This window comes from Dryobates pubescens, chromosome 12, assembly GCF_014839835.1.
Source record: "Dryobates pubescens isolate bDryPub1 chromosome 12, bDryPub1.pri, whole genome shotgun sequence".
Classification (NCBI taxonomy): domain Eukaryota; kingdom Metazoa; phylum Chordata; class Aves; order Piciformes; family Picidae; genus Dryobates; species Dryobates pubescens.
The window spans coordinates 15,547,210-15,568,804 of record NC_071623.1 but is presented as its reverse complement, the minus strand read 5'-3'; the positions used below and the strand labels follow the sequence as shown (position 1 = coordinate 15,568,804).

General features: G+C 43.6%; 1 protein-coding gene across 1 annotated transcript in view; it reads right to left on the bottom strand.

Moving 5' to 3' along the window:
- Positions 1-2,589: 2,589 nt before the first annotated feature.
- Positions 2,590-21,595, bottom strand: part of LOC104303808 (amine oxidase [flavin-containing] A) — a 39,908-nt gene continuing 20,902 nt past the window's right edge. The window contains exons 4-15 of the mRNA XM_054166094.1: positions 19,612-19,716; positions 16,999-17,090; positions 13,954-14,095; positions 12,125-12,274; positions 10,687-10,846; positions 8,894-8,990; positions 7,314-7,367; positions 6,557-6,614; positions 6,070-6,167; positions 5,163-5,274; positions 3,798-3,860; positions 2,590-2,781 (exon numbers count right to left, since the gene is read on the bottom strand). Coding sequence (XP_054022069.1) covers positions 2,626-2,781; positions 3,798-3,860; positions 5,163-5,274; positions 6,070-6,167; positions 6,557-6,614; positions 7,314-7,367; positions 8,894-8,990; positions 10,687-10,846; positions 12,125-12,274; positions 13,954-14,095; positions 16,999-17,090; positions 19,612-19,716 — 1,287 coding nt within the window. The 3' untranslated portion in view covers positions 2,590-2,625. The remainder of the gene's footprint in view (positions 2,782-3,797; positions 3,861-5,162; positions 5,275-6,069; positions 6,168-6,556; positions 6,615-7,313; positions 7,368-8,893; positions 8,991-10,686; positions 10,847-12,124; positions 12,275-13,953; positions 14,096-16,998; positions 17,091-19,611; positions 19,717-21,595) is intronic.

Below are 21,595 nucleotides of genomic sequence, written 5' to 3'. Positions count from 1 at the left end.
ATGGTAGCAAGACCTTAGGTAGCAACTACAGCTGTGCCAGGCTGCATGCACCAGGCAGTTCTACTACACAGCAATCCCTTCTCTGTAATGGCTGGAGCTGGGGAGAACAGCAGTCAGCAGGAAGCCCTTGAGTCAAGCAGCAATTCACATTAGTCACTTTCCCCCCTTAATATTTTTCTAAGGCAGATGCTAAGCCAACCTATCAAACGGCCTGTCAAAAAAACCTTTAAACATTTAATACTAAAGTTTAGTATGTTCAAAATCAATATTGCTGCTTCCTATTGAGGCTTAGTCTCTCCTTCACTGTGAGAGTAATTTGGAGTGCCTCTGTAAGTTCAAGGTAGATGGGCAAGCTGTAGTTGAAAATGTAGATATTCTTCTTATAAATAATCTGTTCAGGTCTTTTTACCCCAGAGAAGCCAGTACTGGCTGGATGATCCTCACACAGAATGGCTGTGAACAATGAACAAAGTAGCTCAAGAGACCTGTCCTGTCGTTGCAACCTTTTCTGTGTGGTGCTTCACACTGGGAGCATGAGCACCTTCCTCACATCTCATGAGAAAGGGCTGCCTCAGGCATGCCCTTTCCTTTGGAAACGGCTTCTGATTTGGAGCCCACCAGCACTTAGGCTGAGGTTGGTCTGCACTTAAGAGTGTCTACAAGGTTTTGATACAAAGAAGTGAGAGGATGTTGTTGAAGCAGAGACCAGAAGCGATGTCATCTTGGGTAGGTAGGTGTTTCTGTTGGCGTATCCATTGGGATCATATTGAGGAGAACACCATTTTGGTGGCTGCTGCATGCGATAAGCCGAGTGATTTAACACAGTAGACAAACACCATCTTCCATAAATTCACCCAAGAAAATGACACAGGAGAAAATCTGAAGAAAAGTTTATAGAAGAGCTCCTCTTATTAAGGTTTCAGAATTATTGAAAGGCACATTTCACCCACGTTGAATGACAGCTGAGTTCATGGATACATACAATTGCCACATTTTGTGGCAAAAAAAGAGGACTGCATAACGACAGTACATTGTCAGTTAAACATTAAAGTGATTATTTAAAGTCTGTCATGTACATAGTAAGAGTGGAACAGGCAGATGCATCCAATTACTGTAATTTACAAGGCAGTAATTCAAGCCCCAAATGTACTTCTCCTTTTTGGAGGAAGGCGGTACGGATTGTGAGCAAAACAAGGGGCAGCAAATTGACAGGGAGCCAGGAAGTTGCTGCCCTCCAGAAAATAACAGCCAGCACCTGCTGCAGGCCAGAGGGGCTTTAACTTGGCAAATTGATTTTACTTCACTTTAACAGCAAGTGGCTGGGCTGGATCAGATGCTCTTGGGCTGTGGAGTAACCAAGAGCCATGTATTATGGGTTTAAGAAATTGGATGTCTTTACCATGGAGTTGAAAGACCTCCAAGTACCAGAGAGGTGCAAGGAGGTGGGCTGGAAAGTGTAATCTTTTTGTTATTTTATTCCCATCAGCCTGCATCTACCTTCCCTATAAAAACTGGCTGCACATTCAGTTTCTCCCTCTCTCTCTCTTCTCCCAGCTGAACCTTATCTCTCATGGCGGGAGGTTTGCAGCCTGGCTTTGGCCTTGGCAGAGCCAATTTTTACTGTGCCATTCAGGCCTGGGTAGGGAAGTATGGGGAGGGGGGGGCTCTGAGGCTTGGGGTACTGAGGCCTGGTTGCAGGGGAGGTTTTGGAAGGTGATGCCCTAGTGAGGTTTTGGAGAAGCCCAGGCTGGAGAGCTGGGCCCAGGCTGAATATGAACTGTTGGGTATTTTTGCCTGTTGTTTGTACTGTTGTATACAGCTGTGAATAGTACTCCCATTTAAATTTCTGATTCTTTCCAGTCCTGGGGGGAGCATTTTCTTTTACTCCTTTGGGGAGGGGTAAAGAGCATCTGTCTGCTCCCTAAAACTACGGCACCATGCCACGGCCGTGCCACACGAACGCAGGCACTCTGCAGAACAGAAAAGCGCAGATGCTTGCTCGGCAGCGGGCAGAATAAAGTCCACTCACACTTCCTCTCTCACCATTTACTGAGCTGCTTCATGCTAATTAGCTCTTTTCATCCAGCTCACAGACAAGTTTCATGTCGTGGTGATTAATAATTAATCAAATGCATTTGGAAATTAATTTGGCAATTCCACCTCTGATTGGCATGCTAATCTTTTCTGTGCAGTGGGGATGCTGCGGGAATAACTTCAGCGAGTCTGAGCTGCTAACTGAGGTGAATACAGAAGGGCATTTATTATCTCATGTGGTACAAAAATAAAGTGGCAAGCTGAAACAAACGAATTCTCCAAGACCTCTTTGCCTTTTGGGAAAGGTGTGATTTGCATTTTGCCTTGGCTGTCTTAGGAATATACCATTGGTATCATCAGGTCCAATGAAAACAAATGGATGAGGAAAAGGCGAATTGGGGAAAATGCCCCCACAGTTGATTTATTTATGTTTAGCTGGTAGGAACTGCAGGTGATTTGATGAATTAATTGTGGTACTAAGAAGAAAAATCACAAGAACAGCTTTTGCCCATTCCAGATGTCCATATTTCTGTCCAAAAGTAACACTCCTCTGAAGAAGATTCAGCTTCACCTGGACATGTGGTCTCCGAATTAGTTCCGAATTAGTAGTCCCTTTTTATAAGCAAACAGCCCCACGGCAGCCACAGAGGTGACACACATGGTACAGCTAAGCAGGCACAGCAGCCCTGGCACAGATGGCAGGTTTCTCTCCCAGAAGCTGGTGGGGAATGGTTTGGCTGGAACATCCTGGGGGAGAAAGGAGATGGTACTACTGCAAGGCTTCTGTCACCATGTGAGTGGGGAGAGTGCCACTGTGGGATTGCCAAACATCCCTCACTTGGCTGAGGAGATCACAGGGTTTCCCAAGGACCAAACAGCGAGTGGGAAGGAGAGTAGGGGTGTGAAACTTGTATTTTTGTCATCCTGAACAGCCACAGGACAGTGGAGGTAGAGTTATTTGTGACTGGAAGGAAGTTCTATTTGGCTTAAAACCATGGGACTGGGCAGAACTAGGCTGATATTGTAGTCCCCCAGGCTCCGAGATATTTGTCTCTGGCTCTTGCCATCCACCCCACAGAGAGAGTGTGGTGGTTTCAGGCTGTGCCTGGAAAAATTTCCACAGATCCTGAGCAGAAAAGCAGTAGAATGTAAATAAGTTACCATTGGATGTAAAAAGGAAAATAACGGTAAGGTCTAAATAATCCTTTGCCCTGAGATCTGACATAAGGTTAGTTGTATAAACTAACTCTCTCTATTTTCAGCTTCCTTTGCTCTGGCAGACATTAGCTGCTGCTTCTGCTGGCTTGCTGACCATGACTGCATTTCTTTGTTATGGTTAAGCACTAACAAGTGACTCTCTGCTATTTGTCATTCTCTTGTCCCGTGTACAGGGGGAGGGAAGGGAGTAGGGAGGAGGAAGCTGTTGGTAGCCCCCTGGTTTTGTCCAGAGGGGTTCTTGTGCTGTTTATCAATTGTAAATATATATATAAGTATTGTATATTTTGTAGTTTTGCTTGTAAATATAGCTTCCTTTGCTTTCAACTGAGCTGGCCTGGCAAACTTTCTGTTGAGGGGGATTTCAACCCACCACAACAGAGGCAGCAGTATTCCTCAGGTGATTCAAAAATAATGAATACCATCAGCATGTGAGGTAAGCAAAACTTTGCCAGGGAACAGGCTCTATAGGAATTGCCAAAACAGGGATTGTAGCCTGACTGAGGGGTACATGCATGACCAGGTGACAAGGACAAAGTCTAGCTTACCTTTGACTCTGGCTCTGGCATCCAAATTTCAGTCTCTGAGATCTTCCCCATATGGTGCAATACCTGGGAGAAATATTTATTTGTTTTAGTTTTAGGAGTTTGTGTATCATAGCTGGCCATCAAATGGTTGTGTGCCTAACCAGGATAAATGGACAGTTCCACAGAGTCATTAGTAAAAGGCAGGACTTCACTTAGAAATCCACATGAACTACAGCATCTTCAAATGATTATTTTACATTTTTTTTGTCTGAGTCTAAGGAAAATAAAAAAAAAGCTTTTTCATATGACAGTGTGAAAAATAGCAAGGTGAAGTTACTGCCACACACTGGGGACGCAAAGCCTGTTAGGAGCGATGCTTCTTGGATCACACCCTAGAAAGAGGAGAGATACAACTCTGGGGCTTTCAAAACATATAATTAGGAAGTTATCTTCTGGCTATTCAGGCAGTACAAAGCTCACTGAGGATTCTTCTTGAGGATAAACTGATTGTAACAATCATGGCAGTTCTCAGGGGCAAATGAAGGTCTCCAGAAGGAGACAGCAGTCTTTAACTCCTGCTCAAAGGCATGGAGAAAAAAAGAAAAGAAATTAGATGACCTGAAACAGCACAGGTAATGAGGATTGTAAGGCGAGTGTGGCATTCTGTCAAATGGAAGGAAAAGGCTGATTTTCCCTTAAATAACAGTTCTATGGCTCTGCCATACAGCAGTTTTCACTGCAAAGTACACCCTTTAATGTTCTTTTTTGTTCCCCTCCCTCCAGACTACTGTAAAGGGATTTCACTGGGACTGGGAACACAGCCCAGTGCATGTCACTCTGAGGAGATTTAGATGTTATCAGAACTGCCTATTACAAATTCATAAAGCTGAGCTAAGGGTACTCTCTCCTAAAGGGAGAAGCAGAAGGGATAGATCAAAAATGAGAACAATACTCAGATTTCCAGATTGCTGCACGGGAAACAGCTGTGAGCATTTGTAATGACTTAAATTATTTTTTAAACATACAGTGATTAATTTGTTAGAAACTGTGGCAGTGTATCTAAGGGCAGCATCAGGTTGGAAGGTTTATCCCTCTAGACATGAGGTGTATGGCATGAGCTTCATTTGAAGTCTCCAGTGCAGCATCACACTGCATGAAGTTCTGATTTGGGTGAGATTCTTGGCTTAGCTTTATTCAGTAGGAAAGGAAGTAAAGTTTAGGATACATTTTAAAAAGCCTTTGGTTCATACCCTTTTCTTCCCTATCAGTTCCAGGAGTGTCTGCAGAACTACAGGGTGTGATGCATGAAATCAGACCCTCCCAGCTGTACTTAATCCTTTTGAACCTTTTTGATAGAGATGTTGAAAACAAACCAATGGTCTCTACCTCTCTGGCTGCTCTCTCTCCTGCCTCCACAGCCCCCTCCATGTATCCACTCCATTGGGTAGCTGTCTCCGTGCCAGCAAAGTAGATTCTGCCAACGGGCTGGCGAATGGTCCTTCAAAACAAATGGAGAATGTCAGATGTCAAGTAAGAGGAAGGTGATGATCCTTCTAAGATCCTTCTAAAAGCTATTTATGGGCTTTGATGGAGCACTCGACTTCAGTTCTTCAGAACTGCTGCAGAGCATGGTGCAATGAGCTGTCCCTGCAGGACCACCCACTTGCTTCTGAACACAAACAAGATCTGAGAGAGTGGAAATGTAAGGCATAAATCAGTGTTCCTGATTTCTGTGCAAAGTAATATGAGTCTTATTTTAGTGTGGGGATAAGGGATAATCCTAACAGCCTGCAGAAATGCAGTGCAGCTGACAGATTTATGTCTTCTAGATGGGAGCACCATTGTTATCCTGTCATTACAATAGGATGTGAAAGATGTTTTTGCAGTGATGGGTCCCCTTGTGATGTGTTTCAATGGGCTTTGTCAGGACCTGGTGCTCATCTACACAGTCAGTTGAAGACTCTTCACCTGTCCAAGATGTGTGCCCGTGAGGTCTTAGAAAGCATTAAGGGATCTACTATCATTACTGTGTAGAGGCAAATACTGTTGGTAACCTAGGAGGGAAAGGTTTCCTGCCTCTAGCATGTCCCTTTGTGACTGTGCTTTGTTTCCTTGGAAGTCATAAGAGAAACTCAGCTTTTACTAAAGTCAGTACCAAGATCCTTGCTAGCTGGGGACTAGGGAGCGGAAAGATGGTTGGAGTTCCCTCAATATGCTACATGTCCCTTCAGTTTGTTGCATTGTACATGAGCTAAGAAGTGTAAATTACAAAGCAAAACGTTCTCTGGATTACCTTCCATAAGAATGCATTATGCCTGGTGGATAGTAGGCAGTGTAACAACCCCCTGAATATTGCTCCATGTTCCAGTTCTTTTCTTCATAATGTACAGGCTGTAAATATTAGCAAATAATAGAGAATGAAACTATGGCAGAGAAAATGGAAATAAAACCCCAAATTTCCTTTGAAGAGGGGAAAAACAGGCTAGAGTGCTGTGTCACCTGGCTAATGCCATCCATCCATGCAAAACAAATCCTCTCATGGGGAAATGACAAGACAAATAAAACCATGCACTGCCTTCTTTCTTTCTTGTAAAGAATGAGATTGGCAGCTCTTTTCTTCCTGTACTAGATGCTGCTGCCCTCTTGGGAATACAGACTGTATGGCACAACCTGCAATTTTAGGTACACATTTAGGTACCAGGAATTTTGGCTTCATCTTCCAAAACAAAGAAGCAACATCACTCTACAGCAGAGGTGAAAACCAGGCATTCGTTTCTTACATGTAAAGCTTCTTCCATTCCCATTGCCTTGGCATAACTCTCACAGATCTTCTTCTTCCTACATGCAAATAAAATCAGAGTCAGGAAAAAAGAAAAAAGGTGGAAAAATCCCTCTTAACTATTGCTATTCTTATAAAGAAATCACATTTGCTGCAATACATCGTTTGGCTTTGTTTTGCAGTCTGATTTCCAGTTCTGAGCCCCTCAGTTTAGGAAAGATGTTGACTTCCTGGAATGTGTCCAGAGAAGGGAAACAAAGTTGGTGAGGGGTTTGGAGCACAAGCCCTATGAGGAGAGGCTGAGGGAGCTGGGGTTGCTTAGCCTGAAGAAGAGGAGTCTCAGGGCAGACCTTGCTCTCTACTACTACCTGGAGGGAGGTTGTAACCAGGTGGGGGCTGGTCTCTTCTCCCAGGCAACCAGCACCAGAACAACAGTTCACAGTCTCAAGCTGCACCAGGGGAGGTTTAAACTGGATGTTAGGAAGAAATTCTTCATAGAGAGAGTGATTGGCTATTGGAATGGGCTGCCTAGGGAGGTGGTGGAGTCTCCATCACTGGAGGTGTTTAGGAGGAGACTTGATGGGGTGCTTGGTTGCATGGTTTAGTTGATTAGGTGGTGTTGGATGATAGGTTGGATGCGATGATCTTGAAGGTCTCTTCCAACCTGGTCTGGTCTGGTCTATTCTATTCTATACTAAAGTGGGAGAGCATCCCAGAGGACTGACTTCTTTCTGAATATTTAGTTTCTGAACTCTTACCTCTCTTCCTTAGTGAGATGGGCCAGCTTAACAGCCTTTCTGGCAAGGATGAAACTGAAAAGAAAAATAGGATATATAAATATCATGCAGTGTCAGCAACCCAGCTGATTCACAAGCTCTGACTTGAAATGAGTAGAAAATATGAGCAAAGCACTTGACCAGTATGTAATGGTTTGCCAGTTTTTCATCATACCTCATCAGTTAATAATTACAGGTCATACAGGTGAAAAAGTCTATGCAGGGTAGCAGCCTCAGTTAACTGAAATTGCATGCATGCCTAGGGCTGTCTGACAGCTACCAGATCAGAAAGTTTGGGACTGCAAGTGTGTTTTCAAAGTTGCCTCATTTTGCTCTGTGAGAATGAGCTCTCCACCCCCACTAATTCAGGAGAGCAAAGTTATACCCAAAGTGGGCAGAGAGGACACTGTCCAGAAATAGCCTGCACTATCCACCCTCTTAAACTTTAGTCTTTTACAAAAGGACTGAGACCCTGAGTTTTCTTGAAAGTCTCACAGACAGCTGGCCATACCACTGCCACTTCAATTTGTGTTAGTAGGGATGAGAGCTTTCACCTCTGACAAGCACTGCACGGTCTCTTGGACCGGTCATGTAAGAACTGGGATTAATATTTATTCAGCTTGAAGGACACAGATTTGGTGATCATTTCATCTGACCTTAGTGAAGATACCCAGGGGATGAAGTATGTTCCTGCACTCTTAGAAAGTTACATAAATCCACAAGGAGAAAGCAGGAAACTGCCATACATGTTTTGGAAAAGGCTTACTGCTCTCAGGTCATGGAGTTTTTTTAAGCCTTGAACATGCCCATAAACACGTAGAGTTCAGAAGAAGTGGCAACCTTTCCTTACCAGACACTTAAGGATTAGTTGTCTGACATTTATATTGGCCTTTTGGAGCAGTCAATTTAGATTACAGCAGAAACATTTGTAAAGACTGTTTGTTTATACTGGTTTAACCTATTTGAAAAGCCAGTCAATGCATATTTTCTCAACATATTTTCTCATCTGTTTGTCCAAACTACAACTTTTTTACTTGGCAGCTTCTTCAGCATCTGGGTTTCCTCACTGTACAGCTGCTGTCTTGCTTGACCACCAGGTGATGTTCATTGTCCTGCCTCAGCTCAGTGAGGAGAGAGGGCAAATGAGGATTTCTTGGATAACAGCATTTTTGCTTTGGCTCAGGTGCTAAATACAAGGCCTGATATAAGCTGAATAAAGGCTCACAAAGCTAAGTAAGAAAGGGAATTATTTCTAAACCTACTCCACAGCAAAGAAACCTCAAACCATTGACTGGATGTTTAAAAGGAACTAAGGCTGAATTCTGCGACTGCTTCCCAAACATCTCTACTGTATTAGGCCATTTGTAGCAGAAGCATCACCTAAACGTTTATATGGACTAGGGAGACACAAGAGGCTTGTCAGGAGTGCTCTCCTCCATCTATAAGGATTGTGGGAGTGGGCAACACTGATGTGACCTGGCCACTTCCTCTCCTCCGCCTACTTCCGCTCCTTCATACAAAACAAAATACACATCTGTAAGCATGGGCTAGAAGCTCCTAACCCCATAATTGCAGGGAAAGATCCATCAGGTTTTGTGTCATCTAAGGTTATTCCAATTGGAGAATCTTCATCCTCAAGGACAAAGCAACCACAATAACCTAAGGAGGAAAAAAAGAAACATAATAACTGGCAGAGAAAGTTGCTGATGATGGTTTCTGATAAAAATGAGCAAGGAAAATTATCCATAAGAGGAATTGTACAGAAATTCCTTCACCACCAACAATGCTTCCATGTCTGAAATGTTTTTGTAATGGTTTCTCTCCTCTTTTCTCTCCAACCCTGAGAAATTCTATACACAGACTTATACAAGTCACATTTAAATTCCATTATTACTTAACAAGGAATTTTTGTGAATTGTTGCAAGTCCCTTTGGCTTTCTCTACTGGGGGCAATAAACATTAAAAATAAATGGATTTAGAAATAACCATGACGGTCCATTCCTAGAGTAATGTTGGCCAGAACATCAACAACAGCCACAAAATTCAGTGTGATTACCACTGGTCACTGCAGGCTCAAATTTACACCTTGTATTGATTTTGCTGATGGTAAGACTGTCAGGAATCATGGTGTCCCAGTAGAGTAATGCAATAGAAATATAGGCCATCTACTCTGGTATCACATCAATGCATTTTTCAGATGAGCACACAAAAAATCCCATGTAGATCACAATGTATAAGCCTGTTTACACTTCTTTCTAATCCCAGTGGCCTGTTTATGCCATGTTAAATGATATCCTTTGGATTAAGAAGCATTCTCCCTCGGTGCAACTCTTGGCACTGTTGCACAGGAAGCAGAAATTAATCTGTTCATACAAATAGCTCTGTAAATGGTATCAGTTAGAGCTGAGACACACATGATGTTGTAGCATATGGTAAAAATAACCCCCAGTCAAACAAAGAGCTATCTCAGTTCTCCGAGATATTGTCTGTAGAACAAAGGATTAAAAACAGGGAAAGGTTTTGTCATCTGCTGTCTGTTCTCTTTGCTTGCCTTAACTCTGTCCCTGATGCTTCCAAGGGAATCCTTGCTTGTTCTGACAGTTGTCCATCCTCAGCTAGCAACAATAAATTTCAGGATGCTCTTAGGGTCTGGACTCATCTCTGAGACACAGCACACACTCATTCTTGGAGGAAGAGTTCTTCTTTCTAAGGAGCATATTATCTTTCTCTTTCCTGTGTGTTTGGTTTTGGGGTTTTTGGACATTTGATTCCCCCTTGGATATATTCTAAGGGTGAACTGTGTCCAGTTTTGAGCTGCTCAGTTCAAAAGAGAGAGGGATCTGCTGGAGATACTCCAATGCAGAGCTATGAGGATGATTGCAGGACTTGAACATCCCTCCTATGGAGAAAGAGACCAGGGGGTGCTTAGTCTTAAGAAGAGAAGGCCGAGGGGACATCTTATCAGCATCTATAAATATTTCAGGGATGGATGTCAAGATGAAGGTGCCAGTCTCTTTTGGTGGTGCCCAGTGACAGGACAAGGAAGAACAGGTACAAACTAAAATACAGGAGGCTCCACCTCAACACAAGACAATTCTTTACAGTGAGAGTGATGGAGCACTGGAACAGGCTGTCCAGGGAGGTTGTGGAATCTCCTCTGGATGCTTTCAAAACCCATCTGGATGTGTTACTCTGCAGCCTGCCCCAGCTGATCCTGCTTTGGCAGGGGTTGGACTTGATGATCTCTGGAGGTCCCTTCCAACCTCTAACATTCTGTGATATTCCCTGATAGACAAGCAGAGCTTTAAAATTTGCACAGCATGGGGCTCCCAAGTCCTTCACTTTCCCCACATACCCTTCCTCTCCCAGAAGGCTTCCTTGTAGTACACCATGCATTTTATGACACAGCCCATGGGCAAACGCTGAATTAACTCATTTCTCCTTGGTGGCAGTTCTGGTTTGTAATGAATCTTCGTTGTCAGGATGGGGGGGATAGCACTGATCACATACTTGCCCTGAAACATAAAACAGTCAGTACAGACAAGGTGCTGCCTCTCACTGAGCCAGCCCCACAGGACACGTTTGAAAGATGACTGTTAACAGCTTTCCCACACCTGACTTTGCTGCTTGGCTGTCCCACACAGATATTTCCAGGTGATCAAAACAATTCTGCCATTTGAGAAAAAGAATCTGGGAAAAAAAGCATGTTGCTTTATGATTACTTGATTCTTGACAGTTTGCTGGACACTACAAAACCAGAGCTGAAACTTGGCTGGAGACAACTGGAGAAATGCAACAAGAAAGATCTTATGGCATAAGTCAAACTGCTTTTTGTTATCCCCAGGGGAATATAACCTGCATTTGTCTAAACCTGTAAATTAAAAAATTAATCACTTTTGTGCAGGTTCACAGAACACTACTCCAGGGCAAGCAACAATGGTTTCAGCTTTCCTGAACAAGCTCCATCCCTCTCACAGATACTGTGTCTGACTGGAGCGATGAAGGATGCTCGGTTTCAGGGCTCAGGGTGACACTATGCTGCTGCTCTCAGGCTCTCTTGTGCTGATGGAGCTGCTGCGTACAGGAAACCCATCTCCTTTGACTTGGCTGTCATTCAGCCAGCATGGAAGGAGAAGCCGGTGTTCTAACTCCACGGTTTAAAAAGCTCCAGAGAAGGAGGAGAATCCTGCCTCCAGGACATCTTTAGACTGCCTTCTCTGACAAAATCCCTTTCCCCTTCTGCTGGCTTTCTCTCAATATCCTCCAAACAGTGCCACCAGTGAGACAAGGATCTTGTAGGCCATGACAGCCCTGCATAATACCTGCATGGCAGGCTGTGCTCTGCACCCATAAGGGAGCTGCTAGCCCGAGAGTGCCACTGTGGGAGATAATGTACCGATGGAGCATTTCACAGCACGACTGAACAGAGGCAAAATCTTATGAAAGGCATTTAAAATATCTTTTGTTGTTGTTCTGCAGATAACAAATTTAGATGTGAACAGGAACATTATTTTTCTTTGAAATGGTCTCAATGCAGACCTTAAATGTAAAAATATATAATCACAGACAACATTAAGGTAGAAAAGGCAGAGTAATGCCAGAAACTATCTAGCAAAACACCAAGAAGAGACCTAGCCATAAATAAATCTGTAATGCAGGCTTCACAGAGTGTCAAGCCAGTCCAAGAAATAGACACACGCAAATGGGTACGTCCTGATTACATCTGGCTAAGAGCTACAGTAGATGTATTCCCCCACTAAATGCATGGTCTACTTTTATTCTGATCAAATTACCTCATACATCTCATGGTTTAGAGTCTCCACAATGACATTATCACCTGTCTGATCAATACAGACCACAGGTCTCTCTAGTTTAACTCTGTCTTTGAGGCGTTCCATTATTTTCTCCGATATCTGACCAGAACCCCCTTTAAACTTCCTCTCCTAAAAAACAAACAGAAAACAAACACAAACAAAAAAATCATCAGCATTAATCACAATGACATTGAATACAACTTCTGCTTAAAATCAAGGAACTCCAGGCTAAATCTGCAAGTCCTAAGGAAGCATAAGGAGGCCCAGACTTTCAGAAGTGTAAAGGCATAAACCTGAGTGTCAGTGGAGACTGTCTTAATAGTTTCCTCAACTGACTGGCTTAAAGACTCTTGAAGCCTCAAGAACAAACATATATAATGCAGGTGTTCCAATTAGTATAAAAATATCACTTCATTAAAAAGAAGTTTTGAGTATTTTACCCATCACTGTGCTACCAGTACGCTCATGTCTGACAGACACCAACTTGCATCTTTACAGTGAGAGCTTGCACCAGCCCAGAAGGAAGACAGATCTGGCCTCAGGTGCAGCAGGCAATGAGCTTTATCTGTCCATGGGAAAATACAAAGACACTGCTGTCTGGGAAAAAAGCACAATCTGTGACACACACTTCTTTGCAACGTCTCTGCAAAGGCTCAGGGGAAGCACTTCCCCTCTTTCATCTACCAGCTGCTTGTGTTATATCACACAGCTCACTGTTACATAGAAGATGTGGGTACCAGCAGGGAGGAAAGGATCCACAAAGTCTTGTGCTGAAATTGCTGCCTGAAGAAGTTTGTAAGACTTGTCATGGCTGCTAAGTCAGAAACCTCTAGTATTTTTGCTCAGTTGATTTTGACTGGGATAAGGGGAGGTGGAAGGCTGGTAGAAACAAAACCAGCATGCTCCATTCAGGCACAAAGAAAATGAAATGCTCTTCCCAGGCTATTTGTCACCTCTCCACATGTTTTATTTAGCTTTGAGTACTTGAAGATTCATTTTATTTTTAACTCTTACTGCAACTTCTAGCATTTGCTGACATGGGACAGCAAATGTGATTGAGGGGCTTTGGTGGAGGAAGTCTCTTAGGTCATGCTCATATCTCAGGGCAGCTCTGTTACATCCTTCCTGAGACATGGTTGTCTACTTTTACCCCAATGGATAGATGTTGATGAAGACTTCACCTCTTCCCAGGCAACCTTTCTTAATGTCTCCTTATGCCAGCACACTTGGAACAGCATGGTACTGTCCTTACTTTTGCTGCCAGCAGCTTAAGCTTGAAATGCTGTGTCCGCTTTATGCAGCTGCATTAACTGCAGCAGAAGGCTAGTAAAGGGTGCCAAGATACCACATCCAAATTACTTTGTCCTCTGTCATGTGAACTGTCCCAAGAAGGAAGGGCCTTTTGCTACCTACTTCAAAATCTTCAAATCTTCTCATTAGAGGCTTCAACACCAAAAAAGGCAGCATTTCCCTCTGAAGTGCACTTGCTTTGAACTTGTGAAAACATTCAAAGGTGCTAAGTGAACCCCAGAGAACAAATTGGCAAACCCCAACAAAACAGCAACAATAGGGCTGTGCTGAAATGAATGCAGGAAAACCAAGTTGATTAAATTGTCCAAATGTATCCCAAAGGATAAATTGTATAGAGTCAGCCAAGAGTGCTGTTCCACCCCTTGAGAACATGATTTTCTCCAGTTCTCCTAGCGTTTCATCCTCTTTTCATTAACTGCAGGGCTTTGATGGGTGCAGCACTCCATTTGCTCATTCCAATTACAAGAAAGGAGGAAGAATATGAGAAATTTTTGTACCTGGCCCCCATTGGTGATGGAGAATATCCTGTCAGTGCCCCCACACTGCCTCACATACCACAGGAACCAGAGAGCGGAGACTTCATGAGGCTCAGATGTGACGTTGATATTCACAAACAAGGTGGCATATTCTCTAACAGCTCTGCATGAGACACAGAAACAGAAGCAGGCAGTGAGTAAATGTGGCTTCCTGACTGCTTTCAGGATTTTCTTCGTTGTTTTCAATAAAGGCTGCTTTCCCAACGCCAGAAAAGCCAAGGTGATTTATATGTGTCATTTTTCAGTCTATAGTAAGACTGTTTCAATGGGTTTATATCAGCACCTGCCTCCTTCCCAAAGCATTTACCCATTCAATTTGAAATCCCACTGATATTACCCCAGTTACTTCTTTAAATAGTTTTCCAGCTGCTATTTCTCTCATCAGAACAAATGCTTTCCTCAGCAGGAGAATGCATTTGGGAAGCAAGCAGTGAAACTCTTCTGCATTTCTCCTTCATGGGGAGATCAGCAGACTAATAATTCCCAAGGTCTGATGGGTCCCAAAGGACTCAACTAGCCACTTGGTCAAAATATTCCCCAACTCCCACGTAACTCTGCTGCCCAGACCTTTTGTGAAACTGAGAATCACACATGGTAAATAATCCAGAGAAACCAAACTGGCAAGCATTGCCATAAATGTAATGAGAGAGTCAACTGTCTACCACACTAAGTCCTCTGAACATAAACAGTTACAGCAGTAGGAAAGGAGGATCTGGCTGCTGCTATTTCTTTCATCTGTGGCTACAGATTGCTAAAGGAGTTGAGATTACTTGCATAGAAGTTAAAACTTCTTTGACTAAGAAGAAATATCATAAAACAACACGAATTTGTAATCATCTGATAAAGGAAGGGGCTGTGCAAATTATCTAGGCTGAGATCCATAACTTATAAATCTCATGTCCCTGGCTATGAAGCCTAGTCACCACTATGTCATCAGCCAGAATATGAAAACATCCTGCATGCAAGAACTCTCTGCCACAATCCTGAAAGCGCTTAAACACTAAACAGCTGTAGCTGGTTTAGGCTTGAGAGAGTCTCCAGGATGAGTAGCTGCTGATCTGCGGCACACAACAAAAAAACCTTCTGTAATCGTGCCCCAAGCCATATAGAAAATGCTGTGGAAGAGCTTTTGTGTTTAGGGTACTACAGTTTTCAACTGAGTGTGGAAAAATCTGATTTGTTTTGAAGGTCTTAAGGGGCTTTTTATTGAGTTTTCAAATGTGTTTCCACTGAATACATGCATTAATACTGGAGTGTCACAAAACTACTGGTAGCAGAAGCAGTCTTGCAAAGAAGTGTGTTACAGGAGGAGAGATTGCTGTAAATCCAGTTCTGCTTATAGTCCACTGGCACCCTGACCAAGAACAGTAAAAAACAGAAGAGGAAGAGTCAGTGCACTTGCAACAGAAAGGGTAGATAGAAGTACCCAAGTTTGCAGGCAGATGGCTGAGAAAACTAATTGTAAAGAAAACTACCAACACCACAGAAAGCAAGAGACAACCCAAATGGTTGTACCTTGTATCAGATGGAGCTGGAGAAAGAATTAAGCAATCAAAATAAATTTCAAACAGCAATTTTTGGTCAGGAAGCTGCAGGCACAGTGCTAAACCACAGTGCTAAACCACAGTCCAAATGAAAGGGCAAACAGAGCACAGCCACACAAATAAAAGACACTGAATATGAGGCAGGAGAGGAGTACAGAACGACACAGAGGCTGGCACAGCAGGTGGGGACACAAGTGCTCAAATGAGCACACTTCTCTGTGCCTTGTAAAGGGAATTAACTGAACACAAGAAAAGAAGAAAAAAGTGTTTGCAGTAGTTGTCACCTCACAGTGAACACTGTTCCTTTTTCCATTGTGCAGTGTGGTCCCTTACAGACTGGCCATTTTCTAGGCAATACAACAGCTTGGGCACCCTTCCTACCAAGCAGGATTGATGCTCTGTTGGGCCTGCTACTTACAAACAAGGAAAACCTGTTGGGTAGTGCAAAGGTCAAGGGCAGCCTTGGCTGGAATAGCCATGAGACTGTGTAGTTTAAAATCCTAAGAGACGCAAGACAAACATCAGAATTACAAGCCTGGATTTTGGAAGAGCAGATTTTATCCTTCTTAAGGACCTGCCTGGCAACATCTCATGGGAATGAGGACAGACTGAAAGAGTTGGGGCTGTTCAGTCTGGAGAAGAGAAGGCTCTGAGGTGACCTAATTGTAGCCTTCCAGTATCTGAAGGGAGGCTACAAGAAGGCTGGGGAGGGCAAACTAGCCAGGGAGGTGAAAGACGACAAGAAAGTTTGCCTTGGTTGCCTCGTTTCCCTCAAGGGGTGATCCAGCAGGCAGTACTACTGAAACAAGGAACAGCATTTGAACTTCTCCAGAGTTTCCAAAGCCAACAGCTGCTCAGCTCCCCCTCCTTGGGTCTCATGCTCCCCCATCCATTGAGCGAACACTGGAAAGGAGCTGCCCTCTGGCATAGCATGCTGCTCTCTGATGAGCCAGTTGTGCCTGCCTGCTCCGCGGTACACACAATGCATGTCATGCAGCAAAAGCAGAGAGGACTGTGCAGGAGAGGACATAGCCAAGTTGGAGGACATCACTCCTCAGCTCCTAGCCTGCCCTCATCTCCAATCCTGGAAGTGACATTTATTCATGCCTGCAAAGCAGAGTTTTATTTCCACCTTGCTCTTCCTAAAGACAAAGGCACAGAATCTACAACTGAATGAAGTGAAAGCATGGTGGCAAAAGCCCATGCTGTCACTCCTGTATGCATGGGCCTGCTGAAGAAAATTCCAGATATCCCAGCACCTTTAATCCCACCTGCCAAGTGCTGCTGTACCACCCTCATCCACTGCCTGAAAAACGCTCATCAGAAAGACCAGCCTCATCTCAAATAACCTCCTGGTCTCTCATTGCCTGTATCCCAACTATACTCATCTGTACCCCAGATTTTGTCAGGGACCCACTATCATTCTGCAGATGGATTTCAAAGTGAATGAAGACTTATGTACTTGCTCCAGCAAATCTTATTTATCAACTCTTGCATGGTCATTTTGTCCCATTCTTCAGCATGTGGAGCATTCCATGGCGCTTCAGGAGGAATCTGGAGACAGAGGCAAAATATTCAATATATTATTCAATACTATAGCATAGCTACTAACTAGTAGCACAGAGTTGATTGATATGTTGGCCAGAGGTTGCATTTATCCCCTGCATATGGCTGTAAGTTTGGAATAAATTTATCAAACAAAATGTCTCCATTCCCACCTTTGGGGACGGCCACCAAATCTGGCTTTATCTGACTAATGAACTATATCATTATGTTGGAACTCATCTGGCCTTTAGCTGTCCAGAAGTGAGATGTCTATTCTAATTTAGTGGTCTTAGTGTTCTCTAACAGCTGAGAGAATTTTTTCCCCTCCAGTCTAAGACTCAGTCAATGCCAAGATCACAGAATCACAGAACATCAGGGGCTGGAAGGGACCTCAAAAGATCATCTAGTCCAAGCCCCCTGCCAGAGCAGGATCACCTAGAGTAGATCTCACAGGAATGCATCTCCAGAGAAGGAGGCTCCACAGCCACCCTGGGAAGCCTGTTCCAGTGTTCTGTCACCCTCACAGTGAACAGATTTTCCCTCCTGTTTCCACGGAACTTCCTATGCCTCAACTTCCACCCATTGACCCTTGTCCTGTTGTTGGGCATCACCAAGAAGAGCCTGACTCCATCCTCTTGGCACTCACCCTTCACATATTTATAAGCATGAATGAGGTCACCCCTTAGTCTCCTCCTCTCCAAGTTAAAGAGCCCCAGCTCCCACAGTCTCTCCTCGTAAGGAAGATGCTCCACTCCCCTAATATTTTTTGTGGCTCTGAGCTGGACTCTTTCATGCAGTTCCTCATCCTTCTTGAATTGATGGGTATCCAAAGGCCCATATGTCTCTCTGTTAAACCACAGGGGGAGAAAAAATACCCAGATACTATTAATACTTTTTTTGACAGCTAAACTCTTAATAATCCATTGCATGTAAGTATCATGACAGATGAGGATACTACTGTGTATTGCAATCTTAAAAAAAGAATAATAATGCATTTGACAAAATCATGCAGAGTATCCTGAACAACTTTCCCTCCACAAAACCACATCAGTTGAATGAACTTTTTAGGAATACAGTTGAAGGTGACAGAGCACTGGAACAGGCTGCTCAGGGACGTTGTGGAGTCTCCCTCTCTGGAGATACTCAAAACTCACCTGGATGTGTTCTTGTGTAATCTGGTGTAGGTGATCCTGCTCTGGCAGGGGGGGTTGGACTGGATGATCTTTTGAGGTCCCTTCCAGCCCCTGAAATTCTGTGATTCTGTGAGCTGTGCTTGAAGGTTACCCTGATTTGTAGTCAGATTATAAGGCAACTGATAAATCTTTCAAAGACGGCGTGATGATGCTTCAGGGACTAATCTTTTGCATACAGGAAGCTCTGCAGTTGCACTGCTTCAATTTTGAAGGCATTTACAGTTTAAGAATTTTAGAAATATCATTTTAGAAATAAAAATACTCTGAAGCCAAAGTGAAGCCCATATCTGGCAGCTACAAAAAAAAAGAGAATCATCCTTACTCATGAAGTCTGTCACAGAGGTATTGGAAAAATTCTTCCCATCTCTGGGAGCTGAGGGAGCTGGGTCTCTTTAGCTTGGAGAAGAGGAGACTGAGTGGTAACCTCATTAATGTTAATAAATATGTGAAGGGTGAGTGTCAGGAGGACACAGCCAAGCTCTTCTCAGGGATGCTCAATGACAGGACAAGGGGCAATGGATGGAAGCTGGAACACAGAAGGTTCCAGGTGAAAATAAGGAATTATTTTTTTCATTGTAAGGGTGACAAACACAGGAACAGGCAGCCCAGAGAGGTTGTGGAATCATAGAATCAATAAGGTTGAAAAAGATCTCAAAGATCATCAAGTCCACAAGTCCAACCTGTCACTCAAGACCTCATGACTACTAAACCATGGCACCAAGAGCCATGTCCAATCCCCTCTTGAACACCTCCAGGGATGGTGACTCCACCACCTCCCTGGGCAGCCCATTCCAATGGCTAACAGCTCTCTCTGTGAAGAACTTTCTCCTCACCTCGAGTCTGAGCTGGAGGCATTCAAACTCTGCCTGGTTGCATTCCTGTGTGACCTACTCTAGGTGACCATGCTCTGGCAGGGGAGTTGGACCAAATGATCTTTTGAGGTCCCTTCCAACCCCCAATGTTCCATGATTCTGTGATTCTTTAATCTCCCAGCTCATGAAATGATTTTCCCTGGCATGAGAATGTACATACACTAAGGTTCAACTTAATATTTTTTCAGGTATCTAAATATCCAGATATTTTGTATCCTCTCACACCATGGTTGGGTTGGAAGGGACCTTTAAATGTGTACTCCAGCTCCCTCTTGGTGAGGAAGCCCTCTTATTCCTGATAGGTCCTGTGTGATATAGGTGTCTTTCCTGAATGATATATTTTTTTCCCCCCTTTTCTTTCCCTATTAAAGAAGCAATTAAAAAGCCTTCCAGAAACAACATCAAACTAATGGTTACTCATGGTGAGGTGAGCATTGTAAAAGAGAGACAATTTGCAGAGCTTACCTCCTTTCCCATCTTGTCCATGGTCCTCCAGAAGTTATTGTAATCCAGATAAATGAAGGGATTCCATGTTGAAGGGAAAATATCTGTCATATAGCTTGACTTCCCCTAAAATACATATAAGAACATAACTGAAACACACCAGAACATAGCTTGATATATTACATGGCCTATGAGGAGCAGCTAAGGGAGCTGGGGTTGTTCAGTCTAGAGAAGAGGAGGCTGAGGGGAGACCTCATCACTCCCTACAACTACCTGAAGGGAGGTTGGAGCGAGGAGGGGGCAGCCTCTTCTCTTTGATGTCAAGCAACAGAACTAGATGCAATGGTTTCAAACTGTACCAGGGGAGGTTCAGGCTGGATATTAGGAAATACTTCTTCACAGAGAAGGTTATCAGACACTGGAATGCCCAGGACAGTGGTGAAGTCACTATTCCTAGAGGTCTTTAAGCAGCATGTGGACCTGGTGCTTTGGGACATGATTTAATGTTGACCCTTCGGTGCTGGGTTGAGGGTTGGACTGGATGAGATTTGAGATCTTTTCCAACTGGATGTTTTTTGTGATTCTGTGATTCATTCCTCAAGAACACAAAAGTCTGTCATCATGTGGCTGACTTTTGCCTCAAAAGACCCAGAACTTTTTGTCATTTTGGTTTTGGTTTGATTTTTTTTACCCTGTATATGAATGTAAGCAATGGAATGCATGAAGCTGAGCATGAGGGGGGAAATCAGTTAGGCTGATGTTAAAGAGGACAATAGCACTTTTCTTATTTTCTTCTTTCTTTTAATTTTTTTCCACATTTTGTTTGGATGGGATGGAGAGAAGTACATTTGTTCTGATCAGGTTGTCAAATTCAGGGCTAAACAGACTCAAAAAACTGTCCAGTGAAGTAATAATTTCTTGTTCCTAAGCACTCTGTACATTCAAATGTACCTAGAATAGAATAAAACAGTCATAGAATCAGCCATGTTGGAGAAGACCTCAGAGATCATCAAGTCCAACCTATTACCTAATGCCCAACACCTCATGACAACTAAACCATGGCTCAAAGTGCCACATCCAATCCTTTTTTGAACTCCTCCAGGGACGGTGACTCCACCACCTCCCTGGGCAGCTCATCCAATGGCAGAGGAGCTCTGGCTGCATATTGCACAAAGGAGCTCACTGCAAGCAGGCAAGGTCTTGCAATATTTAATTTTGGAACAAGTTTATAGAGTTCTGGGTATATTATTTTGAGAATGATTGGTTTCTTAACTTAAAGGCAAATAACCTACTGGCATTCTTCCCATGCTAACACAAGGCTGCTAGGTTGCTTGTCTGACCCACAGAGTTTATCTAACTTTTAAATTTTTTTCTTTTTCTTTTTTTTTTTTTTTCCCCTGATGTGTCAAATGCTTTCCTGAAGACCTCAGATTTGAGACCTGCTGCCTGCCTGGATTAGCTACCCCACACATATCCGAAGGAAACAATAACCTCAAGCACCACACTTCAGTCGTTAGAAGGAAGGCAGCAGAGGTATGCCCTGGGCTACACTGGGACTTATAACTACAGGAACTAAGCCCATGTCACCCCAGCTGTGACACCACCCCAAGTTTCAATTTGTGTTGGAGGAGCACACAACTTTGCCAGTCTTGAGAAAGGCAAACCTGGCTCCCAGCTGCTGTGCTGAGGACAAGCTACACTTCAGGAAGCACAGAGAGGGCATTCCTTGCACCCCAGAGCAGATTGCCATTGCCCTTGGGCTGTGCATAGCACGCACAGACAGAGCAACAACCCCCTTATGGTTTGGGAGGGTTATAGGTGGGCATTCTTCACTGCTCAGTAGTCAGGTCTAGCCTTGTGAGCATGGCAGTGCCTTGGACTGTCTGTGATTCCTGAGTTCAAACTGCACAGATTTAGCCACAGCCTTAACTGCTGGGCCCTAATCTTTTAAAGCTGAAGGAAGGAAGGAAGCCCTGTTGGGCAAAGTGAAACTTTGCATACAAAT